The sequence below is a fragment of the Erpetoichthys calabaricus genome, chromosome 16 (assembly GCF_900747795.2).
Source record: "Erpetoichthys calabaricus chromosome 16, fErpCal1.3, whole genome shotgun sequence".
Classification (NCBI taxonomy): domain Eukaryota; kingdom Metazoa; phylum Chordata; class Cladistia; order Polypteriformes; family Polypteridae; genus Erpetoichthys; species Erpetoichthys calabaricus.
In genome coordinates, this window is record NC_041409.2 from 73,408,582 (window position 1) to 73,428,151 (window position 19,570).

The window sequence follows — 19,570 nt, forward strand, 5'->3', positions numbered from 1 at the left end:
CACTATCTCAGCTTCAACAATAAATGGGGATTATTCTTTGAGGGACCTCAAACCTCCTCAACTATCTTTACAACCTGCACAGTGCTCTAAAAATACAAAAACAAACTGCACAGTGCTCTAAAAATACAAAAACAAACAGAAATTAATTAATTTGACTACACATGAGATCAACATTTTTATCTTTTTCAATGATGACTAATTTCCTGGAATGCTAAATCATATTTTAGGGTTGAGGGGAGTTGGAGCCTTTTTTGTTCTCATCCAACATAAGGCAGGGAATAAAAACCTGGACAGGCAGACTATTGAAGGACACACTTACATACTCGACTGTCAATTAACGGATATTTATTGTATATAAGAAGAAAGCCAAAGCGTCCAGAGAAAGGCCAACATAGTTACAGAGGACAATATGTAGATTCCACAGTGACAGTCAACCAGATTTGAACCCAGGTTCCTGCAGCCGTGACACGGCTGTGCTGACCATAGTAGTGCCACCATGCCGCTTATATGTTTTAATTTTAAAAAACAAAATACATTTTCAAAACCATTAATAAAATTACACCTTTTGTTAGTTCCTACTACATTATGCTAACTTTAAAATTTACAGTGATTTTATTTTATTTTTTTTGTATCTAAGTTCAGTTTGAATCATCTTTGCCACCTGTAGAAGTAACTTAAAAATGCAAACATATTGAATAACCAAAGACTTATTTTATTTTTTGTATGAAAACAAAGGCATAGTGAGGGAAAAACCCACATAAGAAGCAAGAAGGTATCACTCAACAGCAAAACTTTGATGCTATCTAAGTAACTGAAGCAGCTTCTCAGGGGATTTGGGCAATCTTGAAACAATCACAAAATTTCTTGAGGCTGAAGAAGGATGCATGCAAACCTCTGACCTAAAGTTCAGAGGTCAGATCCTGTTGGAGGATTAGAAGGATGTTCTCCTTCTACAAATACTTCAGATTGGCAAGTATAGGCCTTGTGTTATCAGAAGGGAAACATTTAAATCTGCTACACTCCTCTGCTTTGTGGACGTTAATGAGCCACTAAACCTGGCCTCCAGAAGAGCATAGCTGTGGCCTTTAACACTCCTGCAGCAGTGCTCCCCCATATCTGGGTTCAAGTCTCTCTGGATGTGTGCCCTCACTGTCAAAAGAAGCAAGACAGAAAAGAAAATCTAAGAGAGCTTTCAGCTGTTTTCAAATGGGCTACAAAGGAAGAAATACAACTATGCAAAACGTCCTTAATTTTACAAGACAATATATCAGAATAAAATCTCATTCTCTTCAGATTGCACAGAAAAAGAATCTTGAAAGAAAAATCTGCAAGGATCAGAAATGACGATGAAACGTAAAAATTGTAATATGTTGTCTATGGCAAAAATTAAGTCAGATCATTTTAAGAGAAAGGAAAAATACCTCCTTTGATACTGTGTGCATTTAAATTACTCCTGCAGTTCACTGTGTGTATTTTACATACATATAAAATATTCTCATGGACACCAGACGTGGGCTGGCATTCTGGCCAGGAGACCAGTTTAACGGAAGGACAGGGGGAGACTATTTTGCTTCCCTGATACAATAGGTGGCAGGCTACGGTGCCTGCATGGCTACCCACAGGGCAGGCTGGGAACTGCAGTCCCGTTAGACAGCTCTCCTGTGGTCCATGGGTGCCACCAGGGGGAGCCACAGGGACAAACTGTCCCCACTTTAAAGAACCTCTACCTGACCCAGAAGTAATTCTAACCTGTAGTGAGGTAACACTGGAAGTACTCCCAGGTCTGGCATAAAGGAAGCTGCTCAAACTCATCCAGGTGAGTTAGAGTTGGGTGTGGAGGTTGGACAAAAGTCACCTGGGACATATGGAGCAGAAGAGACAGGGAAGGAAGAAGACTTTTTGTACTTGTGCAAAATTTGGAGAAGCATGTTAGAGGTATTTGCATTGATAAGATGTGCATTTACACTAAGGACTTATGTTTGTGAGGTTGTGTCTGGAGTTTGAGGTGCTGAAACACCCCTTAAATGGTTACAATATATAAATGTACACATATATAAATATCCATATATGTGTGTGTATATTATATATATGTATGAATGAATGAAAAAACAACAGATGAATGCTATACAGCTGAAATGTTATGTCTTTAACCGTTTTTCGTTTTCAGCATGGAAATACCCTTTCAACTTTTTTTCCTTTGTAGATGCATGCTGACATAGCCCTACACGGTCTCCATTTATATCAAATTTTTTTTTTTTTTTTTCTCCAACAACTTGAGAATTTAATAGCTCTCAATCACAAGCATGATACGGTGATTTAACAGAAATACATATTTAAAGAGACTTCTCAAATTTAAGGGCAAATGTAACCCAGTAGACACATCTTCACATAGAGGGTTGAGACAATCTGGAACAAACACCTGAGTCACGTAGCTGACAGCAGGCATGACATGTTTTAAAAACAAGGTGAAAGAGATATTGATACACAGTAGATATCAGCCAACCAAATGAGCTTGACTGACTGAACAGACTCTTCATGTTTCAACAATAAAACGTCCATTAGATGCACCACCATTCATATGTTACCTGATCATTGCTCATGCTGCCATTCTGGGGCAAAGGACAAGGAATAGCCCATTTCTTTACAACAATCTGGAAAATATAGAAAAGACCAAATGATTTAAAAACAGAAAATGTTAAACATAATACAGTTACTCAATGTATCCAATGAAGACAAAAGTGTTAAAGAAGAACATTTTTGATATTCCAGCTGAAAACCAGACAGAAAATGGAGGAAGGTTATTCAAATTGCTTAATATGGTCTGAACTGAACATACAGCTATTAAGTATAAATAATTACTAATAAAAAGAGCACTATGGTAAAATACTTGCAACACAATTTGGTGACAGACATTAAAACATCCATCCAGTCATTCATTTTCTAGCACTGCAGCAATCAGCATAATGCAGGAATGCCAATGACACTAATGAATCTTAGTAAATGCATAGGCATACAACAATATCCCTGATTCAGGAATCAATTCACAGTCCTGACATTAAAACAATAAAGTGTGGGACAAAAAACAACCTGAAAGAAGACCTATTTGGACATGCAGAAAGTATGCAGAATAAACACAAACTGTGGCCAACCCAAGATTCAAACCTGGACCCTTGGAGATGTATGGTAACAGTGTCAAGTAACTATATATTTAAACATTTCAAGCAGGGACGGGGCTAGGAGCTGGAAGGGGTTGGCAGTGCCCTAACCGAACAGAGTCATCTATCCACCCAAAGAAAAAAAAATCTGTAAAAATGAAATGCTAACTTCTATTCCCCTATGCCCATCCTATTAACACCACTGCTTTTAAACAGTCATTTGTAGTAGAAACACATATTTTGCACTTCACTGACAAAGGCAAAACCAGGCTTGCTTTTGCAACTGCTCATCAAATGCGTATAGTGGAGTGACAGTGTAATTGGTGTTTAGTTTTACATTCTTACTGATGACACGGTTTTAGCTCACATTTGCTACCGTTACCACTGCTGGTGAAACATTCTGTGCTCTTCTGGTAGGTCACACTACCATGTGATTAACCTAATCATGTATCCAGATCTAGTTTTGAGGTGCAGCGGTATATAAATTGCATACATTGGTGTTGTACATATGCAATTTTTGCAAAAATAGGTTGATTGGTAAAAGGCGCCTACTCCAGCAACACCTGAGAAACATACAGTACTATCCAACCATCCATTCATTTTTTTTAAATTATATATGTCTCTGTTATGTAAGTGAGGAGGAGTGTGAAGGACAGTCAAATAATGGGAGTAGTTCTAAGCACAATGGTGGCAAATGCTAACTAATGGGAGTTTGGGCAATGCGTAGCAACGTTTACATACATTACTTACATAGATCAAGGGACTTTTTTCTCAATAATATATGTGCTGTATAACCTAACACAAAAACACAAGGCCAAGGCAGTGTCTAATTGAAAACAACCAGTTATCTATGAAGCTGCAATATATTTTGAAAACCTGAACACCAGTTATCCTAAAACACATATTTATGGCTATATGTGCCATTAATTTAAACGCTAACTCTACTGCACTGCACCCATTTGAGCTACAGACATTCACTCAAGCAGACTCTCATCAGAGTTAAAGGCCCACACAAACACAACACATTAAGGAGCCCAAGTAGTGGGGTCTACTTACCACAACAGTGAAATACAACATGAACAGGAATGATAAGCCACTTGTATAACCAAGAAAACCTAACAAATCATCAAGAAAGGTAAAATCATCATCACTAAACATTAAAGTACATTTGATACAAAGCGTACCAGGATCTTTAAAGCTTTTAATGCAATTACCAGACCAACATACAGGTGCATCTCAAAATATTAGAATATCGTGAAATAAGGTCATTTGTTGTCGGAATTTATTTCAAAAAAGGTAAACCTTCACATATGCTATATTCATTGCATTTAATGTGAAATATTTCAAGCCTTTTTTGTTTTAATGTTGATGATTATGGTAGATAGCTCATGAAAATCAGAAATCCAGTGTCTCAGATTATTAGAATATTACCTACAATCGATCAAAGAAGGATTCACAATATAAAATTGTCCAACTTCTGAAAAGTATGTTCATTTATACAGTCAATACTTGGATGGGGATCCTTTGCCATGAATTACTGAATATCAATGCGGCGTGGCATGGAGGTGATCAGCTTGTAGCACTGCTGAGATGTTATTGAAGCCCAGGTTGCTCTGATAATGGCCTTCAGCTTGTCTGAATTTTTGGGCCAGGGGTGTCTCATCTTCCTCTTGACAATACCTCATAGATTCTCTATGGAGTTCAGGTCAAGTGAGTTTGCTGGGTAATCAAGTACAATAACACTGTGGTCAACAAACCATTTGGTAGTAGTTTTGGCACTGTGGGGAGGGGCTAAGTCTTGCTGGATATGGAAGTCATCACCGCCATAAAGTTTGTCAGCAGATGGAAGCACAAAGTGTTCTAAAATCTCTTGGTAGAAGGCTGTGCTAACTTTGGACTTCATAAAACACAGTGGACCAACACCAGCAGATGACATGATGCCCCAAATCATCACAGGCTGTGGAAACTTCACACTGGACCTCAAACACTTTGTATTCTGCGCCTCTCCACTCTTCCTCTAGACTCTAGGACTTTGATTACCAAATGAAATTCAACATTTACTTAGATCTGAAAGGAGGACTGTGGACCACTGAGCAACAGACCAGTTCCTTTTTTCATTACCCCAGGTAAGATGCTTCTGACGTTGTCTCTGGTTCAGGAATGGCTTGATATTAGGAATGTGACAGTTGTAGCCCCTTTCCTGAAGTGTCAGTGCGTGGTGGTTCTTGATGCACTGACAGCAGCCTCAGTCCACTACTTGTGAAGCTCTCCCAAATTCTTGAAATGACTTGAGAATCCTCTCAAGGCTGTGGTCATCCCCGTTGCTTGTGCATCTTTTCCTAACACACTTTTCCCTTCCAGTCAACTTTCCACTATTATGATTCAATACAGCACTCTGCGAACAGCTAGCCTTTGCAGCAATTACCTTCTGTAGCTTACCCTCCTTGAGGAGGGTGTCGCTGATCATTTTCTGGACAACCATCAAGTCAGCAGTCTTCCCCATGATTGTGCTTGCATGTACTCACCTAGACCTAGACATACACAGTATTTATACTGTTTGAACAGCAATTTACTCAACATTAAAATGAAATACTCTAATAATTTGAGATACTGGATTTCTGATTTCCATGAGCTATAAGCCATAATCATCAACTTTAAAACAAAAAAATGCTTGAAATATTTCCCTTTACATGTATTGAATATAGCATACTAGCTGCGTATGGTCTTCAGGACGAAAAAAACACCCGAAGATTCCCCACCAGTTTGATTATATTCATGAACTTGGACAGACGTCAGCTAACTCTTAAGAATTACCCAGTGCACAGAATGTGGGCCCGCTTTGTGCTTGCTGGCCCACTGGTTTTCGTAAGAAAACACCATATCATAGCTGTATTACTGGCATATGAGTCCAATTAATCTTTGTTTTGAGAAAATACCTCCAGATAGACAATGTTTTAGTGAAAACTTCAAGCCTTGCCCTCCATTGCTGAAGTGATTCACTATTCACCACAGTGCATGTTGTTCAGCCGCAGCATTTGCTATGTTTTGATGTTGTGTGTCTTCATCATTGTCATTAGCCCTACATTATTGATGCGTGACGGCATTTGCTGCAGACAGGTGTTTTGTAGTGAGAACTGAGGTGCATGCAAGTGCCGAAAAAATTTAAACGTGCAGGCATGCGCCATCTAGTGGTTGAGCGTGAGCAGAGTGGACTGCTCCATACACACACAGGTCTTTTGTTTATATATGTCTAATATAAAAGTTTACCTTTTGCATGATATTGTAATTTATATATATATATATATATATATATATATATATATATATATATATATATATATATATATATATATATACACATATATATACACACACAGTGTATAAATATATATATATATATATATATATATATATATATATATATATATATATACTGTATATATTGTGGACGCTAGGGGTCGCTGTTGCCCCGTTGAACCCACCAGACAGATGTCCAGGACACGTTAAGAGCACCAAGAACATTCTTAAATATTTTTCTTCAATAAAGTGCCCAAAGCACCACACACTCCACAATTCTCCAATAATAAAGCAATAATTAATAACAATAACAATAATAATAATCCTCCTCTCCACCCAGCAGCTTTGTCCCTCTACCACCCAACTCCGGCTCACTCTGCTGGGTTTCCCACAGTCCTGTTATAGTCCATGACCGGAAATGTTACTCCTCTTCTTCCGGGTCAAACGCCACATCATCCTTCCTCAAATGTCCCGGAAGTACTGCAGGCTTCCGTCCTCGTGACCCCCAAGTACTTCCGGGTTAGCATAACAGTAATAGTCCCTGGGTTCTTGGTGAGCTCCCCCTGGCGGCACCCATGGTACCCAACAGGGCTGAAGAGACGGACTCCATGTTCCATGCTGCCCTGCGGAAATCTGGGGAGCCATTTCTATCCAGGAGAGTTGCCATCTAGCATCCTGGGGAATGTAGTGCCCTGAAAAGGCTGCTTTCTTCTGTTAAGGGAGTCCCGGCCCGACTGAAACGCTGGCCGTCCATCACTATATATATATATATATATTAGGAATCTTAAAGCTTGAGTGATATGAAAATCACAGGACTATGTGACTGCTAATGATAACTTATATTAATGCAAAATCAAAGAATCACAGGTTTTGTTCTGATGTGCTGGAAGAAACTATCATGCAGTTTTTAATGACCCATCAACCAGTATAATATGGTATCTGATAATAATTGAAGTTGGTGCTGTTCAATGCCAGGGGGAAGCTTACATTGCAAGCAGGTTTCCAATTAGACTGAACAATACAGTTCCTGCTATCTCTATATATAAATTGTATAACCGAAGTTCCAGTTTACAGAGGGAAGTAAACTGAAAGTATGGAATGAACCATGGGAGTGAATGAACAGTTCTGAAAGAGGCAAATAGGCAAACCGCAGGAATCCAACTGAGAAAAGAAATATTCCACCCATTCCACCCTCAACTGAACATTAAACGGGAAAATTATTTCCCTATATGTCAGCAAATATGCAAGATCCTGAAGTGATATGAAGAAGTGTCAGCACCATGCAGAGGCAGCGGTGCTTTCCTGGTCTCTTGGGACGACTGTCCCTGACAAAACCTGCACACTTGTTTCCTGAACAGCTGGTGTTCAGAGATCAAAATATTCAACAGGCGATTTGCCCTGAGAACAGACGTGATCACGGGTCAAAGAAAGAAACTCCAGAACACTGTTGTTTATTAAAATGTTTGGATATGATACTTGAGACCACATTAAAAGCAGCAGCTTATTAAATACACAGCAGTTTGCATTTACCTTCCAATAAAAATACACGTGTCTGTAAAGTAAAACAGTACTACAGGGTCCAATATGCTGTGTTTAAATAGCCCCTGCCTGTTTTCAAATCCATATGCTCATTTTTATCCAAACAAAATGAAGTCAATGAGAAAAGTTCTCTCCTACTTTCTACTACAATCAACAAAGTTCTAAATACATGATAATGAAGAAATCCAGTGCTGCACTTCAGAGCAGAATAAAAAAAATGAATGAAATTGATGTGTACAGCAGTCTTAGCTTGTCTACTAAGAAAAGCGTTAGACTGCAAATAAACTGACAGCATGAAAAGCTATTTAATAAACTGCTTCACAAATCGACTTTTAATGTAGTTGCTTTAACACCATCATTGCTAATACTGTTAACTTTACTCCATGTTGGACAAATTCAGATGTGGGTTTAACAAATAAATAGATGGATACATTTTTTAATATTAATTATGCTGCAATATAAAATAATAATATGTGGAACCGCTACATGTTCAATAACAAAAATGTAAAATAACAGAAGCAAACCTACTTAATCAGTTCAGGGTTGTGAAAGGCTGGCACCTATCCTAGCAACAAGGGATGCAAGGCAGGAAACAGTCCTGGCACATCGCAGGGCCCATAATAAAACATCATCAAATAAAATGTAGGCAACGCTCCGGCTAAATGCCTTTAACCAACACTGAACTCCTTCTCTTTATTTCACCTACGGTGGGCCCCCTTCGGTAACTTTGATGTGCATTCTTCTTTTGAGTTTATTTTCCAAGTGATAGCTTTTATCTTTTTCTACTTGACTTGGAAAAATGGCGCTTTTTCAAAATAAGACATCTAAACTTATATTATATAAACCATATGTATTCAGTGCTATTTTTGTGTTTATACTACACATGGCAACGACTACATTGTTAAAGAAAATAAATTCTGTATATTTAAAAATAGAGTGTCAGTACTATGGTAACATAATGCACATATGAAATAAATGATTAGGAAACTCAATAGCAGGAATAAACCATAATCCAATAATAAATTTTTTGCAACATTATCGATTCCTGATAACTACATTTACAGTCTCTGTGGGCTCCCCAGCTGCTCGTCTGGAAGGCCCCCTGTGCTTTTAATTTAGAGCGGACTGGTCACACTGGTTTAGGGTTTGGAATGCTGGCATTGCTGCCACTTTCAGGTCAGGAGAGTCAGTTGCTGGAAAAGCATTTTGTGGAAAGGCATTTTTGGCAGTGGCTGGCTGGGACAAAGGATATCTCTGGGATATATGAGCCCTTCCATACAATTTAGTAATAAGAAGCAGTGGAAAAGAAATCACAAATATATTATTAATAATACAAAAGCATAACACGTGCAAAGAAAATCACTCAATTTACATTCACAATGTCTGGCATTCATTATAATGGCAAAAAACATTAGATTTATTCAGCAAGATCTTTTTATAATATTAAACAGATATTTTTATGTTAAAAAATATAATATATGGGTAAACAATTTTCAGAATAACTTTTTAAATGAGCTTACCTATTTTTGTCAGCAAGGCAAGAGGCAAAACAATACATACAGCTGTAATAACAAGCAAGATTTGTCCGTCGAGATACCACTGGGACCTAAAATGAAAAATCTCAAAAGTTAGAAAAGGAAGAAGAAACAGAGAAATATGGATATTGCACTGTTCATGACAATCTATATAAATTTAAGGAATATTTATCCAACTATCCATTTTCAAAGCCCAATTATTTTCCCTACAGGATAACTGGAATCCAGAAGCAAAAAGGCCAAGAGGCAACAGCATTAACCACCACGCCACCCAGCTTCCCATTACAGGAGCATACCAACTGGAAAACATCAAAGGCCCCTAACAAAACCCAAAGGCATTAGCTTTGTTTGATATCCCAGTTGGGTGAACTAAAAACTATTAAGTATAAACCAGTGCTAAAAGAAATCCATCAAGTTTTAAAACAGTGCAGCTTAAAGTGTTGGTTCATTGGGACCAAGACGGTAAACCAAATTGAACAGGGTGTAGCTAGCAATATAAGCATTAAGTCTGATCCTGACAGACTGCGGGATTTACGTTTTTTTTTTGGCTTCGTTTATATTACTTACAGTACATAAAAAAGGGAATGTAAAGAAGAAATTAAGACAAACACTCTTTGCTCTTTTATGGACTTACTATAACTATAAACTCTTCAGTTCTTTGTTTTCTTTTGGGGTTGGCCCATCATTTGCCTTTGTAAAAAAAACATTTCCATAATTAAATATGTCAGTGTGGAACAACTTCTCAATGTCTTCTAAAATATAAGTGTTTCCTCAACCACATGCCTTGAAGCTGTAAAGTTTGAGATGTGACCTTTCTTAAGTCCACTGGCTCCTATAATACTTTTTCCAATGCAAAAATTATACACATTAATTTTACTTTCCACTTGTGGTTTCCATCTACACTCTTAAAAATGAAGGTGCCAGAGAGGTTCTTCAGAGCAATGCCATATGGGAAACATTTTTGGTTCTCAAAAGAACCATCTGATGAACGTTCCAGACAGAACCTTATTTAGATCAGTAACAGACTCTATGAATAGCCATAAACAGATGTGATAACAGATTTGTAAAATATCAAACGCCTCCTGTTTTTAAACTGACTCTTCCTTCATACAAGAACACAGGCGGAGTTCAGGTTTTCATGTCAGCATCCTGCTAGGTAACCTCCTATCTATTAAAGCTTTCTGCTTTGTCCCCATATTACAAACCTTTACAAAGTCCAAAGAACCAACTTCATATGCAAAGTACCCTTTCCAGAATGATGTTTGTAAAGGAATGGGCCTGCTTTATAAAACCTCCTAATATGTAGAAAAAAACTGAAATCTTATTTGGTACAAAACCTAGCAGGACATTAACAGAGTAAGAAAACCTGCTTGTGTTATAATGTGCAGCAGAGTCCTTTAAAAGTAATGAGCTGTTGGTATTTCCACATCTGTTACCATATATTCATGGTTATGGAGCTTGTTTTGGATCTAAATAAATAAAACTTCTTTCTGGAACCTTCATGAGGATGGGTCTTTTGGGAACCAAAAATGGTTTTCCTATTGCATCCCTCTGAAGGACCACTATGGCTCCTTCATTTTTAAGAGTGTATCTAGATACATACACAAGATTTCTCAGTCTTCTCAGTTCTTATTTTAACAGCCTTATTAAGTTAAACCCTCCTTAAATGCTTTTGGGTCCTTTAAAGTGTTTGAATGTACAGATCCAACTTCACGGTTTGACCAAATGCCATAATGTCTACTGAAATCACCTCTTCTACGTCATAAACAGTTGCCATCACTTTTCCTGTTGAAGAAGTAACCTTAAAATGGCACCCTATAAGAAGCTGGATGACGCCTTCTGACGGCTATATTTTGATCTTTAGTTCAAAGTGATGGATCCATGTTTTAATCCAGGTGACCATCAATGACAAACAGCTTTCACCCACAGTCTCATACCAGGAGAGCAAACCTTTGCATATCTTTTTCCACACAGAGATGTGATGACAGACCCAACATGCACACACTTGAATAGCAACATGTTGTTCATATTTTCATGGGCACTGAGAGCTCAGACACAAGCCTTCCAGTGAGAATCTTGTAGTCCTTTCAGACGAATTCATTAGGACATTGAAGCCATGCTGGAGTGGCTGCAGTTTTTGGTTGACCAGTGTACTAGGCCTGGTCTTTCTCAAATCTCATAATTTATGAAGTGCAACAATCATCAGTGCTTTTATCAACAGTTTTTATACCACCTGTGAATATCCGTCACTGATTCCTATATGGCCACAGGAAATTCACTAACAGCCATTTGTTTAAAACTTTCATCACTTAACAACACATTTGTGTGGGTCCACTGCACACATACTAGGAAACATTTCAGACATAACCAAAGGATAATGTGCAGACATTCCCAGCTAATTGTGACTGAAGTATAGAAAGTGTTGCTAATTTTTGGTCAGTCCTTATGTGCAGCACTCCAACAGATGTGTTTTTATTTATTTATTTTTTAAGATTTCTTCCTTTCCTTGATACAATGGCACCACTTACAGTATATATTTCAAAAAAGCTGGAATAAAAATAGTTTGCAGCTAATGTATTTTGATATAAATTCTAGTTTGTAAAGTAAGTGAATAGGGAAAAAATTCATAAGCAATTCTGAACTCCTCAAGGACAGTCATCAAAAGAAGATTTCAGTCCTCGTTATCCATATGGATTATTGAAATACATGCTGAATCTTTATTATGTTTAAACAATGTAATTTACTGTGATATTGCATTATAGATACCGTAGTTAAAGATGGATTATGTACATTAAGTACAATATACTAAAAATTAGAGCGGATAAGAGATGGCACTGTGAGCAGGAGTGCCAACAATCAGCTCACTTCATGACAGCCAAGCCTGCGGCAGGCAGAAGAAAGTGCAGCACCCTCAGCTGATCTCAGCAGCCTTAAGTACAAGGTAGGAAGTCCACAGTAGGGGCCACTCACGTACCCACTCATTGTCACACTTACGTTAGCAAATGTTCAGGTGACAATTAAACTATTATGTGTGTATTTGCGATGTACAAGTAAAACTGGAGTATGTGAAGAAAAACACCACGCAGACGTGGAAAGTAAAACCGGAATACAAAAAAAAGAAAAAGATCACCATGTTGCCCAGGCTTAATTATTACTGTAATAATAAAGATAATGAAATATCCAATTTGTTAAATTTGGAAAAAAAATAAAATAAAATAAAGCAGCGGTAGTAAAGCATTTTGGATTTATTTATTTTAATGCAGTCCTTTAGAATAATGTTTACCACAAGAACTGCCAAAAACATCAAATAAATGGCTAAAAGATTACATAAGAAGGCTTAAAGTATTTGTGGTGTATTCAACAATTAAAACTTTCACACAGTTCCAACTATATTCTTTTATAAAAAACAGTATAAATAAAACAGAAAGGAGTGAAGATGTATTCAAGTAATTAATAAAAAGATGCAGGCACATATATTGCTCTTTAACATCAAGAGCACGGCTTTTTAAAAAGGACCAATTTTCTGAAATGCTTCCTGCATTGCTTTCAAAGCAGATCAAAATTAATAAGAAAAAAAATGCCATCATGTCAGTTAAATGAAAATAAACTGTTAAAAACATTTTATGGGCAGGATGCCCAGGCAGCAGTCATTTTCCAAGCATCTGTAACTGGATCCTTGCAGTGCTTGTGCTGGTCCGTTACTTTAATATCATGGCTGTATGGTACATACAACTGCAGGACTGGTGGTACCATATAATAGATATTAAAGCTCTTTAGCTGTGTGACAAATGGGATGGAATTCAGATGTTCATGCTTCAGACTCTTAACTAAAAGCAGACTGTTTTAAATTTTGTCTTAATTTCATTCCTAAATGCAGTGAGACAGCTCATCATGTGTTATAAATTATAAGCTTACTCTCAAACCATTACAATTATGTAATTCACATGCAAACAGCTTAATTTTGCCAAACCTACAGGCCAATGTCAGATGTCTAGAATGCCAAATAACATTTTCCTTATTGAAAAACTGCCAGCAGATATATTTGTGCAGGAGATGCTGACATTATGACACATGCTTAAAGTGTTCACTTTGGTCACATGTCACTTTAAACAAAAGCGCCTGTTTTCTGCTGTCTTTTTATCAGAATGTTGTCACTGCACCTGCTACGGCACTATAGTATGCACATGAAAGAGGTATGTAAATAATTGCAGCCCAGACACTTTCTGCAAGACAAGCAATGTGCCCAGAATTCTGATCAAAAGTTAGTGCACGCAATGGGATACATAGTTCACCTGGGATTATCAGAGGCAAAGGTGTTAAAGAGCATGGGACAGTCATAACAGAGACCTGCATGTGACAGTTGAAACCAGCGGTGCGCGATACACGCTTAGAAATATTAATGTATCATTTATACCATATTTGAGCATATCAGGAAGCCACCTTGGTTACAGATCCTTCTGACACAGCGCAGCAAAGGCCGGTACAACTGAAAGTCCACACAGGCTTCATCTTGTTATAGCCACATGTGAAGGTTTACAGGAAATGCAGTAGCTTATAGCCAACATGTACTAAAACTGTATTTGTTTCAGAGATTGCATTTATAATCATGGACCAAAGAATCAGATGGAAGTAGGGCTCCAGCTACTTCTTTGTGTTGTTATTGTAGCGACCCGACCTGTAAGAGAAGGAGCAGGTAAGTCTCTGCAAGGAAAAGGCAAAGCCATGCACTCTGAAGGAGCTTAAAAGGAGGTGCATGGCAGGTTGGACAGTCTGCACTTAAAGTAGATCGCCCTTGAGGTTTGAAGAGGAGCATCTTCTGAGCCAAAAAGTGGAGTCGATCGGGCTGCTTTCTTAAGTGGACAATAAACGGCTGATTGAGTCTTTGCTTCAGTCCTTCCTCCGCTGTACCTTGGGCTGTTACATTATATTTCATTTGCTGTGTAAAACGATGAAACAACATTACAAATGTCCTTTTCAAAACTTAAAACTATCAATTTTTGAAGGGATTGGTTTAAATTTGTACAGTTACCACGTTATCAATGCACTTTCTGTAGAATGCTCATGTTACAAAACTAATGAGCATGTAAAATAATGCAGAGATGCGAAAAATTAACAAATAAAGTACTGCAAAACCAATGACAGTTATGCTGAAAAATAAATGTGTGATGTGATTTCATGTCTGCATGCACATTCTTTCCACAGTCTACGATTGTAGTGGTTGGGTGTTGTACCACGTTAGCCATTGTGGATGCAATGAGAAGTGAGAAGTCAAGCAAACTGTTTGAAGAAGGGTCCTGAGTTGCCTCAAGAGCTTGCATATTGTAATCTTTTTAGTTAGCCAATAAAAGGTGTCATTTTGCTTGACGTCTTACAGTCTATGATGATAATAATAAGGTAGCCCTGTATTAACCATTAAGCAAAATAAGCAAATGTTTTAGGACACCAAGGGATCATTGAGCACCACCAGGTTTTAACAAAACTAGGAGAAAACTTGAATATAAATGTGAATTAAAACTGACCAGATTATAACAGAGCTACATCTACTTGAATGGCTTTTCTGCTCATTCTGCTCTCCCATAATGCACAAATCCGCAGCAGGGACCATAATTACAATTGATGTTGTATTCAAGGTTATAGTCAATTTCAAAACTCTCTTTTTGACATATAAAAGTTGTAAACAACTTACTACTTCCTTTACGTTGTAGAATTTACTAATGCCTGCTCTCCTGAGTATGCACTATGATCACAAAATGCATGTCTATTTTAGGATTCCCAGAACAAATAAAACTCCAAAAAGAATTGCCTAATAATATTTCTAATGCCAAATTGCAGAATTTTCTTTACAATGCTGGTGAGGTTGTTCATACTGCTTTTTGATAAATCCAGCAATTACTGTGACTGGCAGTGACCTAATCTTTCCACTTCCTTTGTGTTCCCAGTGTCCAGCAATGGTGCCAGGTATCACTGACTCTTTGATCAAGTTAGTCCTCTTATTTTTGGAGCAGGACCTTGACTTCCCCCTGAAACAATAATGACCGAGTCCCATGCCTGTCTTCAACAGAATCTACTCAATGGCAAATATGTGGATATAAATCTTGCTGCACAAACTGTGGAAAAGGCTCACACAAAAAAACAAAAATACAGAGAACCGCTTATTCTCATAGGACTGCTACCTTCTGTGGCATACTTGTGAGATCTATATTTGCTCAAGGGAATGAGACTGGAAAACTCCCATGACCTCTCAAATATCCAAGCACTGACAAAGAGCTGGTCTACTATTTCATTACTAGGATAGAATATATACTACTGCTCATGCACTTGAGGTTCTATAGGTCTAAGCCTCCTTCAAGGAACGAGGTCTCTTGCTAAAAGAAACACATCATCCCTTTTCCAGTTGGCAGTTCTAAGGGTGTTATCCTCTCCTTCCAGGCATCAACAAAGAGATGAATTAACCAACAAAACCCAGTAATATCCTGCACTTACAATTTATTCACCTAAATATTACTTGTCTTCACAACTTTCCCACAGCCAGTCTTGAAAACCTCAGCCTCTGAAATGGCACCAACTCTAACAAATATTTCTGCATAATGTATCTTTCAGGTTCTCACAATATTGTCAATGTTTGCTCACTTTCACCGAAAACAACCTGGCTAAAGTCCTCTTATATCTGAGAGCATGTTTCAGGCTGCCACAGTCATTCTCTATGGCCTGGACTGCATAATGAACACTTGCACATCTTCTGTCCTTTTGCAATTCTGGTACCCATCATTCAAATTTAGAGACCCTACCAATAATATTATGTGGAATCCTTTTTCTTCAGCTTGACAGCTTCTCTCATCACTCGAGCTTGCCGACGGGTCCTAAGGCTGTTGCCATGATAAGCACCAGTTCCCAAACACTCCTTGCAGCTGCCTCTTCTAATGACATGTTGAAAGCAATCACATCTCTCCCGTCACACAAATGGAGGAAGAGGTTTTCCAGGAGATGAAAATCATTCCACGTTAAGACTCTGCTATACAGCAACATACCATCACACGCTTATTGAGTCTCTCCCAGGTATTTCCAGCCAACAATGCAGTAGTCTGAGATATCTCAATACTGCGTAAGGAGTACTTCTGTCTACTCCATTTTCCAGACGATTAATACTTAGTTTAAACAATGTCAACCAGTAACCTTTGACCTAATTTGCTCTAGTACCAGGCATCCAGAATTGGCTTCTCGCTTGGAACAAATGCTGCTGGATGAGGCCTGAACTGGATTAGGGATGTTTGAAAAAGATTACTTGTTCTAACAGAGTGCAATTAATAGCATGAGTGGTGAGAAAAAATGCAAAATAACGAAAATAATTTTAAAATACTAAAGATTCTTTAGAACTGTAAATATCACAACAATAATCTGTGGACTTAAAAAATATCATATGCCATATTGTAGTAACATGCATAAAAAATTATATTTAGCATGCAATTGAATACACTTATATAAAATACTGAATAATGGGTTTTAAAAAGTATAATTAAAAAAAATGAATATAGAACACCTGTCTGGTAAATCAGTTCTAACTTGAAGGATTCTTCACTGTAACCGATGTACTGTATAAATATCTTTTTTCACACTCCACACTCGTCGACTGGTTAATTAATATCCATTCACCCATCCAATCTTCCAGGGTCACTTAGTCCACTTCAGGATCCAGACAGCACAGAGCAAGTCAAAAATCAACCCTGGATAGATGGATGGATGGACAGTGTGGCAGACTATATAATGGAAGGATCAGGGGACAGAACACGCACAGGGAATTATTTCCACCGGGGTGATAGATGGCAGCCCCCTCGGTTGTGGCAGGGCCTCAGACTCCCACAGGGCAACATGGGCGTTGGAGTTTGGCACAGCCCTGTTGGATTCCTTGGGTACTGCCAGGGGATGCTGCAGGAATGGCTGAACATTTTGTTGCAGCACTTTTGACGCACCCAGAAGTGCTGCCAGAAGCAGATTATGGGACACCTGGAGCACTCCCAGGTGCTCTACAAAAGGAGCCAGAGTCAGGAGGAAGAAGACAAAGCTTACCGGGTGGAGTGGAGGCAGAAGGAGAGAAAAGTTTTGTGCTTTTAACTGTGCTGAGCAGATAGGAAATTATTTGGGAAGCGTTTCCCACAGAAAAATAAAAAAAATGTGTGTGCTGAACTTGTATCCTGCGTCCGTCCGTCCGTCTAGATAGATAGATAGATAGATAGATAGATAGATAGATAGATAGATAGATAGATAGATAGATAGATAGATAGATAGATAGATAGATAGATAGATAGATAGATACTTTATTTGATAAGTTAGAAGCTCACCATAGGACACACATACACACGCTCACTCACTCTGTGCTGAACTAAATTAATCAATTAGCCTTACCTGAACATCTCTGAGATGTGTGGGGGAAACCAAAAACACCTGACATGACACTACATGGTCTGTGACCAGGCTGGGATTCCAATCAGTCTCCTCGAGCAGTAACGCTTGAGATTAAATATTTAAAGAGCCAAATAGAAAACTGTTCTTAGGTTGCCAATTATAGATTCAGTCAAACCAGGCACTGTGATCTCTTAATATAATCAAATTAATAATTTACCTGCTTTGGTGATCAGCAAGGAAGCCACTGATAGCCACGGGGAGTTCAGATTTAATGATAAAGAGGTATGACGACATTGCTGAAAATAATTTGAAGAACAAAGGAAAATAATTAATTTCAAAGCATGTATTAGTGTTTTTACATGTTGACCTTCAATGCATAATACTTTAATTACTAAAGTAAAAAGAAAACTGACATCACTCAGTAAAGTACAAAGATTTACCATACTGTATAGTCGCTTAATTTAATCATTTACATTCACTGCTTGAAACCTTTAACTTTCAGGTAATCCTGGTATTTCTTACTATGGTAACACGAATAATGATTAGTAAAGCTCTGTAATTTGATCCATCTTTCTCAAATGGGTCCTTTTATTTCCATTCTGTGCATTACACATTCAAGAAGAGGGAATGGAAATCAATGCATCCTGTCCAAGCAAAAGATGGGCACAATACATTCATGTGACCTGCTTCCTACCTACAGCACAGCTAAATTAAAAACACTTGCCGGGTCAGTAAATGAGGAAATATTCACTTCTTTGTACTTAAAGTCCCTGCATTTCCTAAGTGGGATTATGCAGCTGTTTTTCAGCCCTTGTCTCAATGTGACTGGTGCCTGCAGGCTTCATTTTGTGTTTGCTTAAAATCCCCTCTAAGGCCATAATGTTTGTTTTCTTTACTTCACACAACTCACCCCAAAGCTGACGGCCACAAGAAAAATATGCTGAAATGTCATCATCATCCCATTTATCTTGAAATGAACTACCAAAAATATCTGGTAAAACTCTATTATTCCATGTTATATAATAACTATTAGCACAGTCATCTCACTTACATACACAAACATTAACACACAATAAAATATACATGTGAACAGCCTGCCATCTTATGTTTGACAAAATTAATATCAAAATGAAAAGGATGCTGTTTATGAGCTGACCATGAGACTTTATCCCATTTCACCCTGCCACTCCAGCCCGAGTTACAAAAGGATGAACCCATCTAGTCAAATGAGTAAACCTGGGGTGATACTGGGGTGATGAGGGTGTGTGGAGGTGACGCCGCAACATGTTAAGCCACAGAGTACAAACATTAAACATCCATATAATGTATAAGCTGATTTTCATTTACATTTATTGAGCGCTTTAATGAGAGGCATGATGTTACAGAAGCCTCATAGCCCCAGAGTGCAGGGTTTAAATCACAGCCTAACCATCATCTGTGTGGAGTTGATTTACTTTTTGTGTCTGCTTGGGTTTTTATCAGGGTTTTTTAGTTCATCTCCCTCAGTTTAAAGAAATGTGTATTAGGTTTGAGTGTGTGTAAGCCCTGCAACAGACTGGCACTTCCTGCCTCCTGGTAAGTACTGGTTGCTCTGTGATCCTGAACTGAATAAAGGGATAAGAAAATAGATGGATGGTGTCTTAT

At 38.0% G+C, this 19,570-nt stretch overlaps 1 protein-coding gene across 1 annotated transcript in view; it reads right to left on the reverse strand.

Moving 5' to 3' along the window:
* slc38a6 (solute carrier family 38 member 6) overlaps positions 1-19,570 on the reverse strand; it is a 73,623-nt gene that overhangs the window by 20,978 nt on the left and 33,075 nt on the right. Inside the window, exons 6-9 of the mRNA XM_028822073.2 lie at positions 18,144-18,222; positions 9,512-9,597; positions 4,212-4,270; positions 2,586-2,651 (exon numbers count right to left, since the gene is read on the reverse strand). Coding sequence (XP_028677906.1) covers positions 2,586-2,651; positions 4,212-4,270; positions 9,512-9,597; positions 18,144-18,222 — 290 coding nt within the window. The remainder of the gene's footprint in view (positions 1-2,585; positions 2,652-4,211; positions 4,271-9,511; positions 9,598-18,143; positions 18,223-19,570) is intronic.